Below are 22878 nucleotides of genomic sequence, written 5' to 3'. Positions count from 1 at the left end.
GTTCTGCTGACTTGTGAAGCATTCAGACATGCCCCAAGTGGACGGTGTAGCCATGAGGGAGAAAGGCAGCCACATAAGCCAAGAAATAGCATTCCTCTAAGGCAACTAAACAAGCCATGCATTGTTACAAAAAGTACTACACCAACAAGGAAGGAAATACACTTTTTTTCCTATAGTTGAAAGTAGGAGCACATGACCCATTTACCCCACAATTCTCTTTTTGCTTGGCAGATGCAGTTTGGTTCTCTGTTTACAGCTATTTCTAATACAAGGCATTCAGTGGAGCATATTTCAAAAATTATGAAAAGACACACTTACATAGAATGTATTAAACTTGCAAGAAAATTGAAAAATGCATGAACATAATTGTTAGTCCCAACCGTGCTATCAGGGAAAGTCAGACAATATTCTGGGTGATGAGTCCTGGAAGAAAACTACTTTATCAGGGGCTACAGAGTATGGAATCCATCTCATGAAAGAAATCCTTATTTCACAGGGCTTTCTTTATGAAAACAAGTACTTTTCTTTCATATCAGAAATCAAGATTAGCTTATCAATTATTTAATTGTGAATTTAGTACTGAAAAGCCTTGATTGCTCAATAGGTATTGCTGGAAAGGAAGTTTCAGATGTGCAGAAACTGTTGTACTTTTGACACAGGCCATGAATCCACACGGAATTCCATCTAAAAATGTCTCTTCAGAGTTATTTGATATTAAAAAATCTTAGGAATGATGAAACTGGCAGAATAAATTCTGGATTTAAAAATTGCATTAAAAATTCAACCACATAAAAATCTTCCTGCTCTATAACCTCAGATAGATTAGTATAACCATGCACATGAATCTTTTTTCAGATGTCCGTGGGTAATTATAGGAACAGAGGGTGGATCCTGAACTTGTGAAAACCGTTATAGCTTCACAGAAGCCAATTTATGCCAGCTGAAGTTCTGGCCCATAAAATCTCTTCTAAACCTGAAAGAACATCTTGTACTACAATGTTATTGGTCCTCAGGTGATTGAAAGCCATCCTAATGAACAGTTTGGTCTCAGAAAAAAAAAAAAAGAAAAAAAAAAAGGATAAAAAGATTGTATGTCTGTCAAACTTCTGCTGTGTTCCTTTATTTAATTGGATTAAGAAGATATATTTAAGAAAGCTTGCCTGGTACAATGCACCATTAGTCACGTGCTGCTTCTCAATAGTGAAACCATCAATTTTATTATAGATGTGAATAAGTGCAAGATGTCTGACTATAATTGGAACAGGAGCCAAGAAGCAGATGGGGATTCTGATTAAGAGCATACCTCCTGGGTATATGTTGTACAAGCAGCATCTCTAGCAGAAGAGAGAAGGTTATCAAGCCCTTTTACAATATATATGCAAACCAGATACAAACACAGTAACGTAAGCTTGAAGTTTATTTTTGGAAGCTGTGTGTTTAAGAAAAGGTTCTATTTCATGTAAAGGAGACAAGCATTTGCGTCCACGCAACACAAAATATGTTTTATCAGTTCCACAGAAGAAACATGTCGAAAAGAAGAACACTTTGGATGATCCGTTTTTGAAGTTAGTATTAAAAAAAAAAAAAAAAAAAAATCCAGAACACCACAGTAGGTATGAGTGACTTCACCATGGGAAATGAAGTAATGTGCAAGCGCTGGGTGTTACAGAAAAAAAAAGAGATCAAATCTACTAATTTGGTAGAAGAATAACATTTGTTCTTAAATGGATCCTTTACATTTTATGATTAACATATTTAAACCTTAAATTTAGGAATTTAATTTCAGACTGTTTTTAAGAAACAAGATTTTTGCAAATACAAAAATATGCCACTGCCTTACCCAGAGCGCTGGCAACAAACGTGCCCACTCAAAGGAATAAATCTTCCCCTCACTCTTAGGACAGATTAGGACACAGCCTACCTTGCATGTTCACAGTGTCTTTTTCTACATCACTCTTCCATCTTTCTTTATAGTTTCTATATATACATGTACTTTTTATATAGGGAACTAATTCCTAAAGCCAGCCGAGGTTATACATGTGTATGTGTAGAATATTATATATACTACACAAACATAACCATTAACCAAGAGGAGAGACAGCAGCTCAGGCAAAGTAGGTACCTTCCTCAAGTGACCATATAAACATGTCGAAGTTGGTGAAGGTTACGATTTTAATATTTGGATTCACTGAAAAATTATTTATCAGGAGTCTTCTACCTCTAATGGTCATTACATTGCAGGAGATGTATTCCTTTCTTTATGAGTAGATAATAATTGGAACTACTCATGCAAATCAAATAGAGAATAGACCTAGGGAAAAGAAACAAGCACTAGGAAAGCACCCAGTGTAACAGCACTATAGAGGCCATTGTGAGCAGCTCCTTCCTCCAGAACATAATCACATCTGCTCTCTGTGGATTAATGTGCCATAGCATGCAATTTTGTGCTACATAAACTCATCTTGAATATACATCGTGGAATCTCTCATTCAAATACTGTACAATATTCCTGCAGCACTGCCTGGCTCTCTTATTGTTATAGCTGATATTCTGTCGAACCTGAAGCGATAAATTAATACTAGCAACGGCTGACGTAGGATTGCCAAATGAAGCGCTGCAGATAGCAGGGGGAAGGCAGGTTCCTGGTGCCCCCTCCTTTTGTGACTCCTCCTTGTCCCAGTTTTCCTCTTACCACTTTAAGCAATCTTAGATCATCTAGGTTGGAAAAAAATCTTCAAGATCAAGAAGTCCAAGCACCAGCTGATGAAGCCCAATTCTCCACAAGATACTTGTAGTGTCATTTTGGTTTCTTAGATGGGTGCTGGAACAAGAAGTAAATCCAAGAACTGATCCCAACAGTCTCTTCCCAGGCAAGCTCCTCACAAAGATCCAGCAGATTGGTCAGTACCTGACACATCTATCAGCCTGTTCCTGAACAATTCTTGTCTGCAGAAAAAACGAGCTCCTAAGCTTTCTCCCCTTGGTACTCCCCTACTTTCCTGATTCCTGTGGTTCACTGCAAGGCTGTACTAAATCATACCAGTGATTTCCACCAATGCTAACTTTACTGAAATACACATTTCCTGTCCAACATCACAGCCTAAATTCTTGTCACAGATTCCCCGATGGCATCCAGAACATCTCTTCCCCTTCCCTCTCAAATCCAAATCAAAAGGGGTCTCTTTCCAAGACCAATCGCAATTCCTTGTTCCAGCTCCAGGTTGGAGGCATTTTCCCAGGCCTTTCGTCTTCCCTAAGAACCTACGATTGCTTGTTCTCTTGCAACAATTGCTTGTTAGCTCTCCTGAAATACCTTTTCTAGAGACTCTCCCTAGTTCTGCTGATGTTGGTACATTCAAGAAGGTCTGCAGGAAAGAAGATGTAGGTTTCCATAGAGAAAAACCTTGGGGCTGGGCAGCCCTGAACCCCAACACACGCACACACGCAGCCTGCAAAACTCCATTTCCATGACAGCTTCAGGAACGTAGTGCCAAAGAAACAGCTGCACTTCCACCGTCCATATGGCAAGAACCTAGCTTAAAAGCAAATGCCTTATTTAGGAAAGAATATATTTAGACCTCCAGTGACATCAAGAAAGAACAAACGGAATGACCTATTCCTGTTTGTAAGAGGAGTACTTATAAAAGATTAAAACAGAGCCCTAGCAAAACTCTTTCAAACGCATGTAAACAAAGTGCTCTGGATCAGGCAGCCTAACAACAGAGATTTCTATTCCTCACCCTTTATTTTTCTGAGGCACTTTAACTTTCAGGAGGTTAGAAAGGTCTGAAAAAAAGTTTGTCTTAACTTTGTATCACTGTATTTAGAAAACAACATTTTTGGCAGAGGGAATAATTTCAGAACCTATGAGAAAATTTACTGTGTCAGAGGTCTCTTTCTAAGGAGAATTTTGCAATGCTGCAAAGCATGGCAGCGAGGTATGGTATAGACCTCTCTGGCTAATTATATACTAGCAAAGGTATGCAGGTAGCAGTGGACGCTGGCAATGTTAACCCCTGTGGGCTGGTAACTCAACAAGCAGTGGAAATGCAGGTTGATTTCCAATCGCTGCTAAGGCCTGTGCTGCCACAGCTACATCATTATCGGCAGGTCGTTGGTTTAAAATGAGTGTGGGTATGTCCCAGGAACCCCGACCTACCTGGGGATACTGGGATGCTCCAGTCTGACACTGACTGGGCCCTCAGGAGAGCGTTTTGTCCTGCTCACGTGGGGTCCCACTTCACGGTAACACTTGCTGACTACCTGAGAGAATTTTTTCCCCATCCCACTTTGCATTTCACACCTGGTCACTGTGGCATTTAAAGACACTGCTTTATTTAAATTCTGCTTTGATTTCCAGCATAATACATTCTGTATCCATAGGCACTGTTTCTCTGAAACTCCTATAGTTATTACACACACTTGCACATGATTGTTCAACTGGCAGTGGAGAGAGATGTTGTCTAATTGTGCTCCACTAATCACTTTTTTATGTGACTAAAATTTGTTCACTTAATTTGAAACATTTTGCAATTATCCAAAATCTGGTACTAACTTTACCACCAATAGGGAAGCGCTTCTAAAACAGAGAATTTTAGATTTATTTCCCATACCAGGATTTGTCTACGTTAATGAAATATTTAGATTAACCTTCAGCTCTCATGGCTATTTTGCAATGTGTTCAGACTGAGCTGCTGACCAACCACGTTTGAGTTAGCTACCCATGGTCTTTAGCAGGATTTCTGAGCACAAACACCCTCAAGTCTGCTCTGTTCAAAGCTGAACACTGTTGAGCAAGGTAAGAAGATCCAGTTCCACATTATTTCCACTGCAAATGGCATAAAACAAAGAGGAAGAGGCTGGAAATAGGCAAATTCTGTTTTCTTTTCCATAAAAGGATAGATTGGAGCAGTGAACAGGAGATTTCAAGGTTAATGATTAATGGGCAAAGGGATTCTTGCAAAGCGTTGATAATTCTGTCCTTTCTTCCCATCTCTTGGCAGAATTTAGCAGTGAATTCCCCAAATCCCATTCAGAGAAAGAAGAAATGAAAAGTTTGCAACTTCTCCCTTTTTTGTTGCTTTCTTGTATCATCAGCCCAGCAGATACATATGGAGGAAAGAAAAAAGGTAAATATCCTATCAAAAAAATAACAATGATACACTTTTTTGAAATGTTTATGTTATAAAAAACTAAGTAGTATTGAATGTCTGGCAATCAGTATATTGGGGCTTGTGGTTTTTTCGTTTGTTTGCTTGTTTGAGTGTTATGTTCCCTTAAAATATGATATTTATAACTGTGGTTATTGGAAAATGTAGTTATCTGCAATGAAAACATTTCTCAGTGGAAATCTATACATTTGGAGACTATGGGCTTAAGGTAGTCTGACCTTTAACAAAACATCCACTGAAGGCTAAATTAAAAATGTATTAGTTTGAACATACACACTGAACTGGTAGCAGTCCCAATCTTCTTGGGGTGGAAGTATTCTTTTCAGTCTCCTACTAAGAACAAAAATTTCTAGCTATCTGACAGTGTTGAAGCTTTCATTTTCTGAATTGCCTAGCGCGGGTTGCCTTTCACCCCAAGTGTGATGAATATCGTTGAGTGAAAGAGATAACTCTGCAGTGTGCTCTGTGAGAGAAGTACTGTGGAGGATCTTTATCATTTACATGGGGACACAACCATTTTCCCTGCATTTGTGACACTACACATTAAGTCTGTATTCGTGTGACTGTTGGAGTATGACGGTGCATCACAAAACTGCATTTCTTAAACCTCCAATGTGACTGACAAAGTCAATTTCATTTTTGCCCTCGTGGCTAAGCCGTACATAGTGAACATTAGTTTTCCTCCTTATCTGACTGCATTTCTAATAGTCTAAGTCTGGAGGGGATAAATGTAAATTTTGCCTTAGCTGGAAGTAAAGCAAGATAAGCACATTCACAGAAGTATGGCCTCTTTCAGTAGCTGTGTTTTGCACTCATGTTAATTCATATTGCTGGTTTTACAAGGAATTTGCTATAAAAATGCTTTATGTATAATAGGCACAGGCCACCTTTCTTTGATTCTGCACATTAAACTTCACCTTGTGTTTCATTTTGAACAATATAAAATCTTGAGGTAAAACGCAACGAGAACTATAAATTTCAATTAATGTTGTAACAGCTTGGCTTAGCAGGCAGCAAGGCCTGCGCATCCTTTTAAGTTGCTAAATCTCAGCAAGCTATTTATAAACTTTCAACAGGTTCTACAGTTTTAGGAGAACCCAAAATCAGAACTTTACTTTGAGGCTTTTCACGGCCTCAACTGTCCCAGCTTTGCCAAGGCCCTTTCAGACTCCAAGTTTAGTTCACCTTAGACACAAACACAGGGCAGAGGCTGCCCCCCTGTTCTTTTCCAGCCGCAGTCTCATCTTATGCCAGCTCACGTTCTCCTGCCATCACTATCTGTGGCACCTCTTATAGCAAGGTCAGTCACTTCACTCTCTCCATCCCCTTTTCCCTCATGACCTAGTACTCCCATGTCAATGGACTTCACTTGTTTGCTCATCGCTTCTGCAGCTTAAAGCCCTGCTTGTGGGCTGCAAAAGACAGGGCACATACCAACGTAGCGCTAGCAGATACACCTAGCTCACAGCACGTTGGGACAAGAGACTGTGGCTTAAGAAGCAGTTCAGGTGCATTTGGAAAACTTAAAGGAGAGGGGGAAAGAAATGTCCGCTGTTTTTTCTTCTAGAGACTATCCAAAGCTTGAGTAGCTTTGCTACAGAGAGTAGCTCCAAGGTTAAAGCCCTGATATTCCATTACACTGAACTCGGGCTCCTCAAAGTTGTGAAGCAGCACAACTCTAACTCCAACTCTACACTAATGTATATTTCTGCAACTGGTACTCCCTTGTTGTCCTTTCCCAATCCAACCTTAGCCACAGCAGCTTTGTGCCAAAGATAACGTGACGCTCTGTTCTCAAAGCTTTGCCTCGTTTCTGTTACCAACCGATCCGTGAGCACAGCTCAGCTAGCTCTCCGACCAAACCAGCGCTGCGGTGGTGGCAAGACCTGGAGGAGCCTTCTTCCTCAGTCCACTCCTCAGTGAGGCTGTTTGCCATAGTGGCTGATACAAATGGCAATAAAGCATTAATCCTCACTGAGGAAGGGCTGAGAAGTTTTTAGCCCTGCGTGGGAGGCCTTTTAACACTTTGAAGACAGCTTTCTGTGAACATAGTACATGCTGTACCTAAATACACCTTCTACCTCGGAGCTTGCTCGTTCCTGCTTTAGCAAGAACTGCAGCAAAGAACGGTGTAACTATAAGGAGCTACAAGGCCTTCTCAAAGCTGAGCCTGCTATGTAATTTTAGCACGAGCAATTGCCTACAAGGAAACCATCCTCTGAAAGCACAAACAGCGTGTCAAGTTCTTCTCATTTATTTGTACCTGGAAAATAAACAACTCTGCTTCAATTTTCTCCATATCAGTCTATCCACCTACACAGTAAAAGAAATTATATTACAAAAGATAATTTATATGAATTAGACTGCAGCAGCTAAAACTGTAGGTAGTCATATGCAAATCTTTCTCTTCAGACTAAGTGAGTTATGTTTAGACATATAAACATATATTACAGGGGTTTATTTTATAATTATGTAGAACAAGATGGACTGGGCATACATAACATCATATTTAAAACACACACAAAGGTTATTATTAAAAACCCACAGAATGCTTTAGTAATGCCATGGTTTTCTTGTATATTTACACAGCAGGAAAAAAAAAAGTTTCATATTTTTTGCATACGTTCATTGTCTAAACGTAGAATCCCATAAAAAACTACAAATAACCACCTAAAAATAATATCCCTGAATTTGAGCCACAATGATTCTTTCTAGAAATACGCAAAATATATTTTAACATAAGCTTTCATTTACTTTGATTCTTCTCCTAAAAATTAAGTCACTAGGTATAAACATATTCCAGTTCTTCTTATGGACTAGAAGAATTCAGTAGCTGACACAGAAATGCCTATTGTTAAGCTGCTGCTTTTTACTTGAGAGAGTCACAGCTGGCAGTTCGGCTGGACTTTGACATCCAGAAGTGAAGGTAACATCTTTAGGTTTATAACATAGACCATGGAAATGGATTATGCTGAAACTGGAATAGCTGTTACTTTTTCTTTATTTTCCAATCACATTATAGTTAGAGACATAAAAGGTGTGCTAGGGATATCAAATTCTCCAAAGCCTACAAAAAAGTCCTCAATAAAGTGGTGTGTACTTGGAGTATTCTATATCACATCTGAAAAACTCCCAAGATGATAATTTTTATATGAAGCTTAAAAAATACTGGCAATATAAGAGACTTAGAGAAGATCAAAAAGCTAGTTAAGCTGCAGAGAGAGAGATCTAAAGTCTGCTAAGACGATGAGATGGTAACCTTTAACATTGAAGGTGATTATCACTTTCACTGTCTTACAGGTCTTTCAGTTTTCTACTGAAAACATAGAGAAATAATTATTTCCTTGAAGCATATTCAATGAAATAATTTCACTCAACTGGAACAGGCTTGGTCTTCCTCCATCCTCACGCAGACAAATTAAGTGTGCAGTACCTACAGACCACGGTTTGATGGACGGCTGAATTCAAGATGAGCACTTACATGACCAACAGATCAAATCATTATCTTAATTCCAGTCATGTCGATCCTATGTACCCTAAACTCATGTCCTCATCTCGTGTTTCCATGACATTCCTATCCCAGTGTTCTCAGTTCCTTCTCTACATTTCTACAGCACATCCATATTCCTGAATCACCGCACGACACTCCCGTGGTACCCGCAGGCCCCAACACACAGTCTCCATCACATAGCATCACAGCCCTTCCTAGGACCCTCCTCAGTCTGCGACCCTCCCCCACGGTCTCCCTCCCAAACCCTGCCCTACTGTCACCTGCTTCTCATGTCTGCTACCTACTTTTTTTTGGCTTGCTCTGGATCCATGCTGTGACTGTTTCAGGGGTGTGCTTGTGTCCATGACCTAGCTAGTAACTGGCCCAGGGCTGCTCCCCGCACCACGTGGGCAGCTGGTGTTCTCCTGTGTTTGGTACTGGTGCTAAACAAGATCAGATTCCAGGGTCAAAATGTTTTGAGCTAATTGCACTCACAATGTCTGCATGAGTTGAACTCGAGCATAAGCCGGTCCTCTCTGGGTCTCCCTGTCTGATGAGCAGTTGGTTGTCTCCAAATAACAGCCAGAGTACAAGGTCACAGGAAAGCTTCATGGGTAATCAAGGTGCTAGCACTCCATGGATATCTGAATCCCAAGTCAATGCAATAGCAAATGTGTTGCTACAAGGGTCTCTCCTCTATCCAGCTGTTGATTTTGAACAAACAAGTAGGAACTGAATATTTGAGACGTCTTTCTCTACATAAAATTGGATTTAAATTGGCTCAAACATCCAGAAAGCGCTGAAGAGATTGATTCTCTCTTCACATGCTTGAATACTCCATGATTACCGCCTATAGAAACAAGACTAAAGACCACTAATATTTCTAATTTCCTTCAACAGAGTTTGTGCATCACCAATGACCTTGACCGGTCACTTCTATCTAAATTATTTAAGCATGGATTCAAGAACTACATTTTATCGCATACAGAAATATTGGTCCAAGAATTCAGGCTGCTTTCCTTCTGGAAGTTGGAAGTCCCAATGTTAGGGTACTAACCAGTTACAGTAATGATCTGTCTTATGCTATTATTAGAAAAAGTGCTACAAATTCCTTTGCTGCCATTTTCTGAGTGGCTGTATTTCAGAAATGCTAGCTGTGTACACAGCATTTGCAATGTTCTCAGGAGTCTCGGAATTCTACTGAAGTTTCTATAACCTAAAACAGTTATTCTGCCTTTCAGGCTCTTATCTACAAATATATTTTTATAGCTATACAAATTTACAAATATAATTTCAGCAATACATTTCCACCACAGAGTCCAAACTATAACTGTAGTCTAACTAATTAAAGACCCTTTGCTTTTGCCCATGAAAAGATACAATCATAGAAACTAGATCAACAAAGGAACTATCCATGCATAAAACAAGTTTCAATATTTCTACTAATGCGAGTGACTGAACATCTTAATGAGGAGCTTACATTCACCACAGGTCTGTAATTCACTTGACTTTGGCATTACATTCTTCTGAATACTCCTGTATGAATAGTGGCTGAACTCCTAAGACACTTGAGAAACTTGTCCGTAAAAATCATTTCTTGATAATGTGGCAGTGCAATTTAATTGTCTGAGTCAGTTTCTTCCTTTCTCTGTCAAGTTAGAGAAGGTTACAATTCTATATATGCACTTACATGTAGTTTTATCAGAAAACAAGCCAATAAAACATTCATTATTAAAGAAAACATTTTTATTTCCTTATTTTGTTGTACACTCCAGGTCTCTACTGCACATTTCATTTTGAAAACTTGGTTATGCCTAATCCACGTGGAGCTTCAGGGCTAGTAATAGGGTTGCATCAGCAACAGTACATGACTGCTGGTGTTGTTCTTAAGACCATATGGTAACCTAGGGTGGCCTTAGCACAGTGACTGTTTTTCCTATATGTTACCTAGAGCTAAGAGACTTCACTGGAGCTAAGTCGGACTCACAGGGTGGAATAGCTTGGCAGCAGGTGAATAGGCCAGCAGCCACTTCCAAGCAGCATGATTAAGATTTCCTGGCAACATAAGCAATAACTGGCAAAAGAGACAGAAGGGGCCATCTATCTGCACATGCCAATACTGGGTGATAAAGTTTGCTGCTTTGGCAACAGGCCAAACATGAATTAAAATTTGTTCTAAAAAATTCTGTTCCAAGTAAAAAAATTACCATGTTCATGCTCAGTAGCCATTCTTCTAGAAATAAAAATAAAAACAGTTATAATACTACCACATCATTCTTGTTAGTTCCTTTTATTTTATTTTATTTTATTTTATTTTATTTTATTTTATTTTATTTTATTTTATTTTATTTTATTTTATTTTATTTTTTCATTTCATTTCATTTTTTATTTTTTTTTACAATTGCTGATATTGTCAGGAAGCATTAACTGCACAGGACTGCATGCTTGTACACACTCATGCTCTGTCCAATAAATTCCACTTGAACCTCTCTTTTATCAACAGTAATGTTTATATTTAGGCTCCTATATGGCCTCCAGACTTCATGATGTTGCTCCAAGTGCAACAAATAGTTACCAGAAAAATAACTGAAAGGAAGGCACAAAACCGAAATCCAGATATATGGAGTATGAGTAAAGAAAGTATTTTATTACACGTAGCCCTCTGGAATAAAGCCAGCATGCCCTGTCTGAAACATCATTTTTTATCAGAGAAACCCTCAAAACTTCTTCTATTTGATCCAAACATCATTTTTCTAATTTTGCATATTACTTCACCCAGTAAGTGAAACTGATGGAGACTACTTACAAGAGAAAGTACTGACCAGTGGGCAAAATGATGACAGAGCAGGTCCAAGGACAAAAAGAAGAATATACTCATATGTTTATTTTCGCTTTGCCTCTGGAATTGACAAACTCCAATAACATTCTGCTACTGTGCCATACTTCCCCACATTTTTACACAACTTTACAAACAAACATAGAGAAACACTACTGAAATTAAATTTTTCATTTTAAAATCTTGTGTATATTCTACCACCTATACCTTTACTTTATGTAGCTCAGTCTGAAAATAATCTGTAGTATCCAACTGAAAGATTTTATTCAGTATTTCAAGTGCCACTATTATCCCTTTCAGCCACAATGAGTCAGTAAGGGGTGTTGATGAACATCCATTAACACCGTTTTTGCAAATCTTCATTTGGAATTTCATGTGACCTTATAAAAATACTAATAATTACATTTTACAGACTTTCGGGGAAAAAAATAAAAAATTTAAAAAACAAAACAAAACAAAAAACACAAAACCAAACCACGTGTTAATGAGCACTTGTTATGATGTAAGAGGGTAGTATTTTGGTTAGCTCTATTTCTAGTTGATTATTTTCTGTGTTGTGGTGACGTAGAATTGTTAGTTTTCACATTTATGCCACTTACACTTTTAACTTTAGATGACTGCGCCAGGGCATTCAGGGGCTGGCAATGTGGCAAGGGGAAGAAGAGGAACACAGGAGAAATTCTGATCTTGTTTTAAGAGGGGATTTGTTGTTTTGGCATTTTTTATTCAACATAAACCAAATATTTGGAATGATATTATACCGGCAATTCTTTCACTCAATTTGCTGAGGATAGAGACCTTGACATCTGCAATTTTCGGTAGCAGAAATGAATACAATTACTGCAGCTTCAGCTACACAGAGAGGAAAACAAAACAAAACAGAGTACGCCAGATTGTACCATCCAAGAGAAATCTTTGCACCGCCATTCTTCCAAACCTAGTTCTGCAATTTTAGTAAATCCATAGGATTTGCACTTTGGATTTGTTTACTTTTTCTCTTGTGATTCTGTGTCCTTTTCTATCTTTCTAGTCCAATTTATGAAGACTGTATGTATCAGTTAACAAAAGAAAACAAACAAACAAACAAACACAAAAAACAGAGAAGAAAACACATTCACTTTAACGTAACATTAAGAAGTGCAAGTGAATGAATTCTGCTGAGGAATATGCGTAGCCTTAAGATATATCTAGTTATTCACTTAAAGGAAATGTTACTTTTCTGAATACCATCAAATAGCTGATATTTATGGCCCTACCAGAACTATTGAAGCTACTCATTACTTTTGATATGTGAAGGATCAATGTTTCTTCTTAAACTGGCTGAAATTAGAAAACTTTTCCAGCTTTGGATACTCTGAATATAATAATCCTGATGTGAAGAAAGGAACAAGAATTCTCAGACATCTGGGGGTAACGTTGCTCAGGGACAGGCTACTCGGGAGGTCTTCTCACGATGTATGCATCAGATTAGCATTTAGTGCTCTGCAGCCCCAGCAGGTCATTGCTTCTGATACCCTCTTTAGTCATTCTGGACCAACTCCAGAAAGACCTGAGCAAATGAGTCTTGGGTCTTGGAATGCCCTTCAACAGTAAAATCAAAATGTGGCTAAGGATATCAGTTATGCCACATTAAGAACCTAAAAAATATATTAAACTAATCAATATATATAAATAGTGAAGAAGGGCTGTCATTCCAAAACTGTCCACCTCTAAAGAAACCCAAAGCCTCAGATACTTGATTTTGTGTTTTTTATGTAACCTGTGTTCAGTGATGGCAGATGAATCTTCAGCACCTTTCAAAGTCAAAGGGACAGGCTGTAGTTCATTATGCATTTAGCAACATTAACAACTTATCAACTCTTGCCTCAGGTCACTGGTTGCAGTTAATTCATAAGCCTCTCCATTGTGCCAGTACAGCTGCTTGCAGCAAAACGGCCTGGAAACTGATCCAGGTGAAAAACTATCCTATTTTTCTATGGTTATCCTACGTTTTAGCTGGATTAGTTCCCTGATTTTGTTCACAGTGCAACTAAGCAAACAGCTCTGTGGGGACAATGATGGGACACACAGGAGGTCAGGAGTGAGTGGGTGGCAGCAGGATGGGGATCTGCTTAGGGTTGCTCTGGCAGCACTGAAACCAACTGTCTAATCAGGAACTAAAGACCCTCATCATGAAGCCCTTCTTTTATTTTAAGTTTTCCTTAAGGAAAAGAAAGAAAAATCAGAAAACAAGCCTAATTTGTCATTCGAATAATAGCTCATAAAAGAAAGTAAATTTCTTTTTCTGGCTGGTGTTAATAATATTTACATTGGAAAGGTCTAGGGCAATCTCCTTGAAAATACATTTGTTTTCTGCACCATCCACAACCCATTAGTTAGATAAAATAAAAATCTCATAGCTCAGAGCTTTTTGGGTACTTGCTCAATTTAAAGCTTTGATTTCACTCAAACTCTTTGTACATAATTCAGCAAACTAACCATGAAAAATATACCAAAACTAGAGAGAAGAGGTTTAACTATTAATAATTCAAATCCTATTCTAATTGTTTTCTTCTTATTATTTCTAGTTTTAAGAAGGCTATTTAGCTAACAGTACAAATCCCTCTAATAATGGTGTTCCGGTGTAGTATTTTTGAGAAATCTCTTTGCCTTTTCTTCCTCTTTGGTTCCTCAACACGACCCATTTCTCTTTCATCCACACATGAGCACCCGCTTAGTTAATTGTGTGTGATCACTAAACACAGAAACATGAAGACATGAGCGTCCCCAGCTAGCCATGTGCACAGAAACAAAATCTCTACCCTTCAAGGACAGAGTAAATTCTGCTAGGCATTTTAAAGCCAAGGCAGGTCATTGAAGTTATTATTAGCTCTAATTAGCACTCCCACAAGCTGCTGAATTCTTTACCTGCAGCCAAAGGGCACTCAATATGGTGCAGAATTTGCGAAGGTCTTTGAAAGAATCAGAGAAATAGCTCCTCTTTAGAAACACGGGTCTATTACATCTGAATAAGCTTTTGGTAAAATGATATCTGATCTGTGTACCAAGTGATCTACAGAAGCAGAGATATGATGAAACTATTCCAAAATAAAAGAACACTACAAATGTCTAAACAGAATCTTAATGGGGAAAAGGAAGACATCTGGCCTTACTAATTATAGTTGTGCTATATTTTATACTTACAAAGTGTACGCTAGAAGCAGGTTACAGACAAATAATTCATATCTCCATCTCAGTTACAATACTGTTCTTTCAAGTTAGTGATTTATGTAGCAAATTGAAGACAAGTCTGTACGAAAACTGAGTTCTTTCCTCTTGTGACCAGTCCCCACTCCCCCTGAGAATTGCAGAGATCTGAACTGAATCACAGGGCTCCAAAGAAAGTGCTGATCCTAATTGTGAAATCGGCTGAGAACTGATGAAAGCTCAGTAAGCCATCACTTCTGTATGTTAGGCACATTTCTAACAAAGTACTGTAACAGGGAAGCCTGGCAATTGCACTCATTAGTAAGAAGCACTGCTACTTTAAAGACAGAACACTAAAAGGATTTATTTGAAAGAGGGGAGAGAGAAAATGGGTTAAAATCAGCCATTTTGGGTCTACAGTACGATCTACAGTCTAGAGATAAATTTTCTACAAAGAAAAAGCAAAATTCTAACAGGAAAAGCAACATATAATGCAAAGACAGACTATGATTTTTTTCACCTAATATAGTCCTACCTAATATGTAGGAACCTGGCACAGAAAGGATTAATCTCCAAAAAAAAATACATCACTATTCTCTAGAGCAAGAAGGAAATCTGAAAAGATACAGACAAGACCTATCTCTAATTACTGTTACTTGCACAAGTAAAAAGCAGAGAGCGAAAACCAGACCGAATGCTGCCATATTTGCAAAAGAGCCAAGGCCACATCTCCACCACAAGCTTCACTTGCCGTTCGTTGTGCTTCATGTTCATTTTCCTACAGCCAATGTCAAATCAGACAGCTGGGAACAAGGACCCGAGGACTCCTGCATGATGCAGCACAGCAGGCTTTGGGGCTGCAGTGTTCAGCCAGCCCCTTTCGACTTTCTCCCAACATTTTAAAGAACAGTAACACAACTCCAAAGCACCTGTAATATTAACAGCCAGTGTTTTAGAGTGGCCAGTATTACTATCTCTGCTTCAAAAGAGACATCAAACAAAACTAAACTAAACTAAACTAAATCAAGCTTTAGCTACTGTCAGGCAGTAACATTACCATTAGGAAGATGAATCAAGGCCAGTGTTGTTTTAGGGTACTACTTTTTGAATAGAAACTGCCAGAAACTGAAGCATGTGAGTAGCTGCCAAAGAAATCTCCCTAATGTTCACTAATCTCACTGCCATTTTCACTAATGTGAGACATCGCGTTTTTGTACTGTTTTCATTAGCTAGATACTTGCTTTTCTGACACCAGGGCAAAGCTAGAATGTATATTTTTGGGAACATGCTCAAAGGAGTTTCTTCCTTCAATATTATGTCACCAGCTGAAGGGTGAAATAATTGCCAGCAAGTGCATTGAGTGTTGCTAAACTAATTAGTATAATGGGAATCGTGGAACTAATTCACCAGACATCTAACTAAAATCATGGCTTTTAAACACCATGATGGAAATTAGCATCAAATGCATCAGGAACCTTCTCCGTCATTGATGCAATAAGACAAATTCGTCTACAGGAACAAGCATTGCTGACTCAGAATCAGCTCTCAGAAAGGAGAAAAATATATATAGAGAGAGAACTGATAGTAATGATCCTAACACAACTGGCTCATTGAAGTCATTACAAAGTGAAGTGAAGGCTCCCAAGCACTGGTGGTGTACTAGGACCCTGGGATGCTGGGAGTCTGCGTTTAGCGAGTCATTTACCAGATAAATCGAAGCTAGACGCGTTCAAAGAATGAGGATGGTTTTTGTTGTAGGAGACATAAAGATGGTTTCCAATTGAGCAAAATTTGAGAACTGAATACAAATACAGATATTCTTTCAGAAATCTCTAAATCTCTCTCTTTCTTTTGTTTTGTTTTGTTTGTTAATGCCACTATTCTGTACTGAGAGATCATGGTTCTGGTATCTCAGGACTAGAAAGCATGTGTCCTACTTTGTTCACAGGACAATTTTATAATGAAAATAATCAAATTTATAATGCATACTTACAAGCAAAAAAAGCTCAACTAAATTGAATATGAGAATTGATAAGTGCTTCACTCACAATTTCACTTATTAATGGTTCTTTACCTTATCTCTAAATCACTTTCAATAAAGTAAGCCAGCCACATTCTAAGCTTGCTCCCAACACAACTTCCACTCTGCTCACACATTCTGCGTGTTCAGCAGGTCACAGTAAGCCACTTCATTAACACTTCTCGGAAGCATCAGGAGATCACTTTTCGCTTATTAAAAATTTGCAAGATTTTTTAAATTAGCCAGAGACGTAAAAAACAGGTACTCACACAGCATTCAAAACTTTACATTGAAGCTGGGTTTAACAAACAGCCCCTTATTTTCTAGATCGTTAGTGAATAAGGCTTACCTTGTGAATTGTGAGGAATGTAACAATGGGTCTTGGAGAAGAAATTGAAATGGTACAAAAAAACCCGCACGTAATCATTGTGTTTGAAGGTTGTTATAATTCACAAGCAACTTTATAAGCTCTCATAATTAAAGTGAGTGGTTAACAGTCAGGGCTTCACATTTTTTAAACTATGCTATATCAAATCAATATGATAATGTTCTTTTTTAAGATTATATTTACAACATGTAAACAAATTTTATACTCTGGTGGCTGACATGCTTAAAACAAGGGACAAGAAATTAGATACAATGTATTATTATAGTTTTACTTTCAGTACTGTGAGACCTTATGAAATTTTGCTGAGGAAATATCATTGCCAGAAAAACATTTTGTTCTAGTAACAACATAAATGTGCAAATTTTCTCTCTTCCCCCCCCCCTCTTCACGATGGGCCTAGAAAAATATTTACCCAGAATCCTTTCCACCTCCTGGAAAGTGCATTTTTGTTTGGGAAAGTTTCCCAGTCCCTTAGAAACACAACTGTCTCAAACCTGAGTTGTTTCACCCCAAAGCCGTCTCGTACCTCCCTTTGCCAGCTCCTCCTCACTCCCACAACCTCCCTCTGCCAGGCACAGCCCAAGTGCAGCTCACGTTGCAAACCCCCCGTCCTGAGCTCCCCCCGACCAAAGAACATGCACTTGTCTGTCTAGGCAGGCGAGGCTTGCCACTGCTGATGACAAACGGGAAGACAAAAGCTGCACATTAACGCAGGGTGGATGAAACCACTCGATTCCTGCTGGCAGGCAGCCCTCTGCCTGCTTTCCACCCAACATGCTTCCTAACATAATTCCCTTTCATTGCGGGGCTCTGGAGGATACCTGGAACCGTAGGAAGAGCGAGACCAAGCCTTGACAGCCAGGATTTAGGCTCATTTAAAATATCTTTGAAACAGGGCCATATCCCTAAAAATTCATCTTTGATTTATTTTTTAATGAGTTCAATTCTTCCTAAACCTATTTATAAATTGGAACTCCATCACGTTATGCATGCTGAACATCTTGCTAGCTACATTTTATTTTTAGGAGACTCCTTTGCCTGACAATTTTGCAGATTCTACTCAACCAGTCTCTTGATAAATTCAAATTAAAAACATGATAATTAAATACAGAGAAGTATTTCATCCTGTCATAATCTTTGGCTGTCTGGAACATCAGAAGCTGTTATAAAGAAACTGATTTGTTGCCATAGCAATAAGGAGAAAGATACCTAGAAGTCTGCGTTAATTAGTCTGTTGGAAGATAGTTTTTAGTGGAAAGCTCAACCCAGTAGGCAAATTTTCGGCATTCTGCATAGAATTTGGTATTCAAAGAGATGTTCATTCTCTCATTCCAGCTCCACCATCGCTTCAGACTGCAGTTCTCTCGTTTCTGTGGCCCATGCCCTATTTTCTCCAATGCAGAGAAAATCCAGAGGTGACTGGCCTCGGCTAACAGACCCCGTGACACATGTCAGACAGGCGGTAGGATTTACAGCTCGAGTAAATCACAAACAGAAAAATACAACAGAGGGTTCTCCTAATGAAGCCCTTATTTTGCTGAGCAATAGTTTATCTGAGATGCCATAAGTAACTTGAAGCTTTCCTGTGTCTCCAGACTTGAAGGCTCCATATTTCTTTCCCTACAAGATACCCTGCCCTCATTTTTAGGAAACATTCAGTCTGCAGTCCTGCTGAAAGATAACTTTGCTTTCAAGTTGGCAAACAGAGCAGCTACCATGTCCTCTCTGCATACAGCTTTTCTCAGGCAGGTCTTGCTCCCACTGCCCGTACCACGTGCACAGCCACTGCAGCACTTTGTTAAATGGCCGATGGTCGGTGAAAACCAACACAGAACTAACAGGATTTAAATTTCTAAGGGAAATTACACATATTCCAAGACTACATTGGCTTTTAATTTATGCCTCTGGACAATGTTATCTTTCGGAGTGGCACAGAGCAGAAAAAAGCACAACCCTACAAAGCCAAAAGCCTGGTAGGCGTGGGAGGGCCCCGAGGCCCAGGACTGCTGCTGTAAGGGATGGTGGCTGCCCTGGTTTCCCACACCAATACCGCGTCTTTGCACCGGCACCACGCTTACCACATGTGGAACTGTGCTGGATTGTCCAAGCACATTCCCTGCATGCTGGCCAAACGTTTTGCTTGCTGAAACGTTCACACCTGGCAGAGCCAAGGACAAGATTACGAAAGCTCGCTCAGTTGTAATCTGTTGCCTGGGAGATCTGATACTTCAGTGCCAGAGAACAACTTTCTACCCTAGGCTGAAATGCTGCCGTAAACTTATCTGTTCTACTGCCAAGCTACATTCAACAGAGCGTAACGGTTATTTGATTGGAGGAATCAAGGAACTGAATTAGAAGATGTTTTGAAGTGTGGCTGCTGCTCGCTGTATCTTTCTGTCCCGCACCCAGCCCTAGGCAGCCCTCTACCCCTCTGGGATGATTTGTGCTGCAGACACACTACTTGGTATGGTTCCTGTCCAGAGGAATATACGGGCCAAACAGAACTAACTATAGCAAGGTTATTACTCAGATTTTTTGTTTTATTTATAAGGCATTGGAGAAAGAGAATGAAGAATCTCTGAAGATTTTTTATCCTTTTCCCACTTTGCATTCATTCCAGCCCCAGCACAGACTGGCCTGGGAACTGTTCTCAGTCACAGTAGATAGCAGTAGCCCTTTAAAGGTCTGGGATTGAACCGTGGCCTACGCTGTTTCCATCAGGACTTCAGAATGGCAGAAACTCACAGTTTGACAGGCACCAGCTGAAAACTTCTAGCCTACAAAAAGACTAACTTCTTTCACCTTTGTGCCAGGGACAAAAGAGATAGGTGAATGTGAACCAGAATTTTGTTTTCTAACTGCATGCTTTTATTCTCCACTTCTCATGCAATAAAATGGCTATTGTAATTCTATCTACAATTTGGAGGAAAATGTTTAAATAGTATTGTTCCTCTTCCATGAATATTTCAGGTATACATTTCAGATAAATAATTTTTCAGTATCTGAAATGCATCAGGAAATGCTGAGCTGGGGGAACTATATTAGGGACATAGAAAATCTTTGACACGCATGAAACAAACTTACGAATCAGTTCCACCAGTGACCGTCCTGCAGATGACAAAAGAATCTAACAGATAAAGAGCTACCAAAATGAAACAGGAATGTTGAGAACTTTGGACAATTTTGTTACTTCATTTCCACTTGATTCTAGCTAGAACTGCAAACATGCTGAAGCACCATGAGAAATGCAGCCCTTGTGATACCTCTTGCCTGATTTCTGGGAGGCTTCCAGTGCGTTTCAAAATTCACGGCCTGATGTACTGGGACGTGCACACAAAAACATGATGTGAAATTTCCAGATCAGTTCAGTGAGGCAGACTAGCAAAGTTCAGCTGGCAAAGGTGGGTGAACATCTCCTAGGGTGGTTTTACAAAAAAAGATCGTGAAGGGAGTGTGCACAATACATAATGAGCATTCATTTTAAGGAATGATTCTAACTACTTTTCAGCAAACTTTTCCCAAAGGGTGGCTACAGACACAGAGCATCAACTCAGGACTGCACAGCACTACAGAGGAAACATTTGTTGAAAAGCTAGAATAACTGCTGTATAAAGTTATAATTCAGAATACTGTAATTACATAACAGCATAATTGCATTTAATTACCTGAAAGCTTAGGAAAGAACTTCTGCAAAATAAAGGAATCTCTTCCTTCAGTTAATAGAGGGTTTTGCTAATAGGTTTGTTAGGTCTAGGTAGAAGAGAAGGTATTTTCTCTTTTAAAAACATCACGCTCACTATATGAATCCATAGAGAGAATCTTGGGAGTCATTAAACTCACTGCAGAGGGGTAATAGATGGACCTAATTCAAAAAGAACCGAGTAGAGAGTGACTTTTCCTGCTTGCAATGCCAGTTGTTCAGTTTAGGCAGTCTCCCATAAATCTGAACAAAATCCATGACGCTGCTGCAAAATGCAATGAAAGAGGACGAATTGATTCACTTTCTTTTCCCACAAGTGATCCACCCCCTGAAAAGGTTTGATATATCTCCAGCTGGTGGCTACAGGAGCCTGAGAAGCAAGCAATACCCACCAGTGCCTAGCACACGTGTATGCAGAATATCTATTATCAGGTACACACTTTTTCAAAAATAACAACAAAACAAATAAATAAAAAAATCCACCAAACCACCAGATCTGAAATGCTAATTTAATCACTAAATGCAATCACAACAGTCACAACAATGGCAAAAGCAGACCCACTGAGAAGAACGGATCAATAGGAAATATGCATGCAGTATAGCACAGGGTGGCTGTCCATTTCTGCCAAGGATAGCAACCAGCATGTTCTCCACATTGCATTTGGTTATAAATTCTCATATTGCCTGTATTGCCCAGCTTGAGCTAGGAACACTCTCAAAATATGCAATAGTCACAGCACCAAACTAAGATGGGGTGGATGGGAGGGAGGACAGTGAGGAAAGAAGGTGGTTTTGCTGTTGTTTTTTTTCTTACTTTCCAGTTTTCTTTGTCTCTGTCTTCTTCAGTTAGCTCAGTACAAGTTGCTTTTACATATGATTGAACCATCATAAGCCACATCTGTCACCTGCTGATAGAAATGAACTTTTTTTCCTTCCTTTAGGTTCCTAAAGTCACTTTAAGACTTAAGAGTAAATAATGAAAAAATAGCTGGTTTAGTATCTTCCCAACGTTTTGGAGCAGAAATACAGTCAGCATTTTAATACACAGGAAAATAAATATAACTTCCCAAATCCTAATGAGAAATGCTCATATAATATTCCTAGGAAATTCACAATTCTTCTAAAAATAGAAGAAAAATAACAGAACTTACTGTGCAATGACTTTGCTTACCTCCTATTTTCTTGTAAAATTTACATTTCTTAAATTTGTCAAGTCAAATCAGTTCATTGGCTTTTATTAATCTGAACTTCTTGCTGGGAAGTAACAGCTCTCGTTCCCAAACGTTATCATCAACGGTGAGAGTTACAACCTAGGCGTCCAGCTAGATAATTATATGCCCCTAATGTTTAATTCATGCTTACCTTCCTTATTTTCTTCACATACTTATTTCGTCAAAATCAATACACTTATGAGTACACACAACACTCAACTTCTGCTAAAGTTTATTATAGCTGAAGCTATCAGAATACTCTATTATGACAAAGTTCAATTGTTTAAATTTCTGAAAACCAGAAGCATGACATGCCACTAGAGAATTCTTCCTTGCAAAAGCCATCACTAAGGAGGATGTGCATTTAAAACTGGACTGGACAGGGAGACTGGTGCCTAGTGAAAGGGAACGCAGCAGCAGCCTTCCAAAGGTAGATTTCATTTCTGCTGTGATCTATGGCTAAACCCACCTGTTCATTTAATACAAAGTGACTGACTAACCAGCATTCCCCCTAGCTTCCTCCAAATCTATTGCCCAATAGTTTTAGTTTAGTAAGAACTATTTCAGTGATGAATCAGTTCTAAACATATCCTTTCTTTCCTTAGACTCTGCATGGAGAAAAATAAATTATTCTACTGCCTAGTCACACAGTATAACAATTATTGCTAAAAATATTTTTCACTTTTTTTTTTTTTTAAAAAAAAAAAGGATTCTACCAATCTTGATCAACATTTTCTCTAGCAATATTGAAACTCCTGAAATAAAATCTGGTGCTAGCTTTTTAAGAAAACAAAACAGGACGCACAGCTCCCGGACTGAAAACCATCCTGCATTTATTTCTTCTGTTATTAGAGAATAGAAAGAAAATGGTTAACA

At 38.9% G+C, this 22878-nt stretch overlaps 1 protein-coding gene across 2 annotated transcripts in view; it reads left to right on the top strand.

The window, feature by feature from the left end:
* Positions 1-22878, top strand: part of LIPC (lipase C, hepatic type) — a 73731-nt gene that overhangs the window by 16171 nt on the left and 34682 nt on the right. Inside the window, exons 1-2 of one of the 2 annotated variants that reach the window (XM_068695560.1) lie at positions 4690-4798; positions 5004-5129. In XM_068695560.1, coding sequence (XP_068551661.1) covers positions 5048-5129 — 82 coding nt within the window. In that variant the 5' untranslated portion in view covers positions 4690-4798; positions 5004-5047. Of the gene's footprint in view, positions 1-4689; positions 4799-5003; positions 5130-22878 lie in introns of those variants that run through there. The other variant, XM_068695559.1, reaches the window with a different exon arrangement.

Source organism: Anas acuta, chromosome 12, assembly GCF_963932015.1.
Source record: "Anas acuta chromosome 12, bAnaAcu1.1, whole genome shotgun sequence".
Classification (NCBI taxonomy): Eukaryota; Metazoa; Chordata; class Aves; order Anseriformes; family Anatidae; genus Anas; species Anas acuta.
This window is presented reverse-complemented; position numbering and strand designations above follow the sequence as displayed.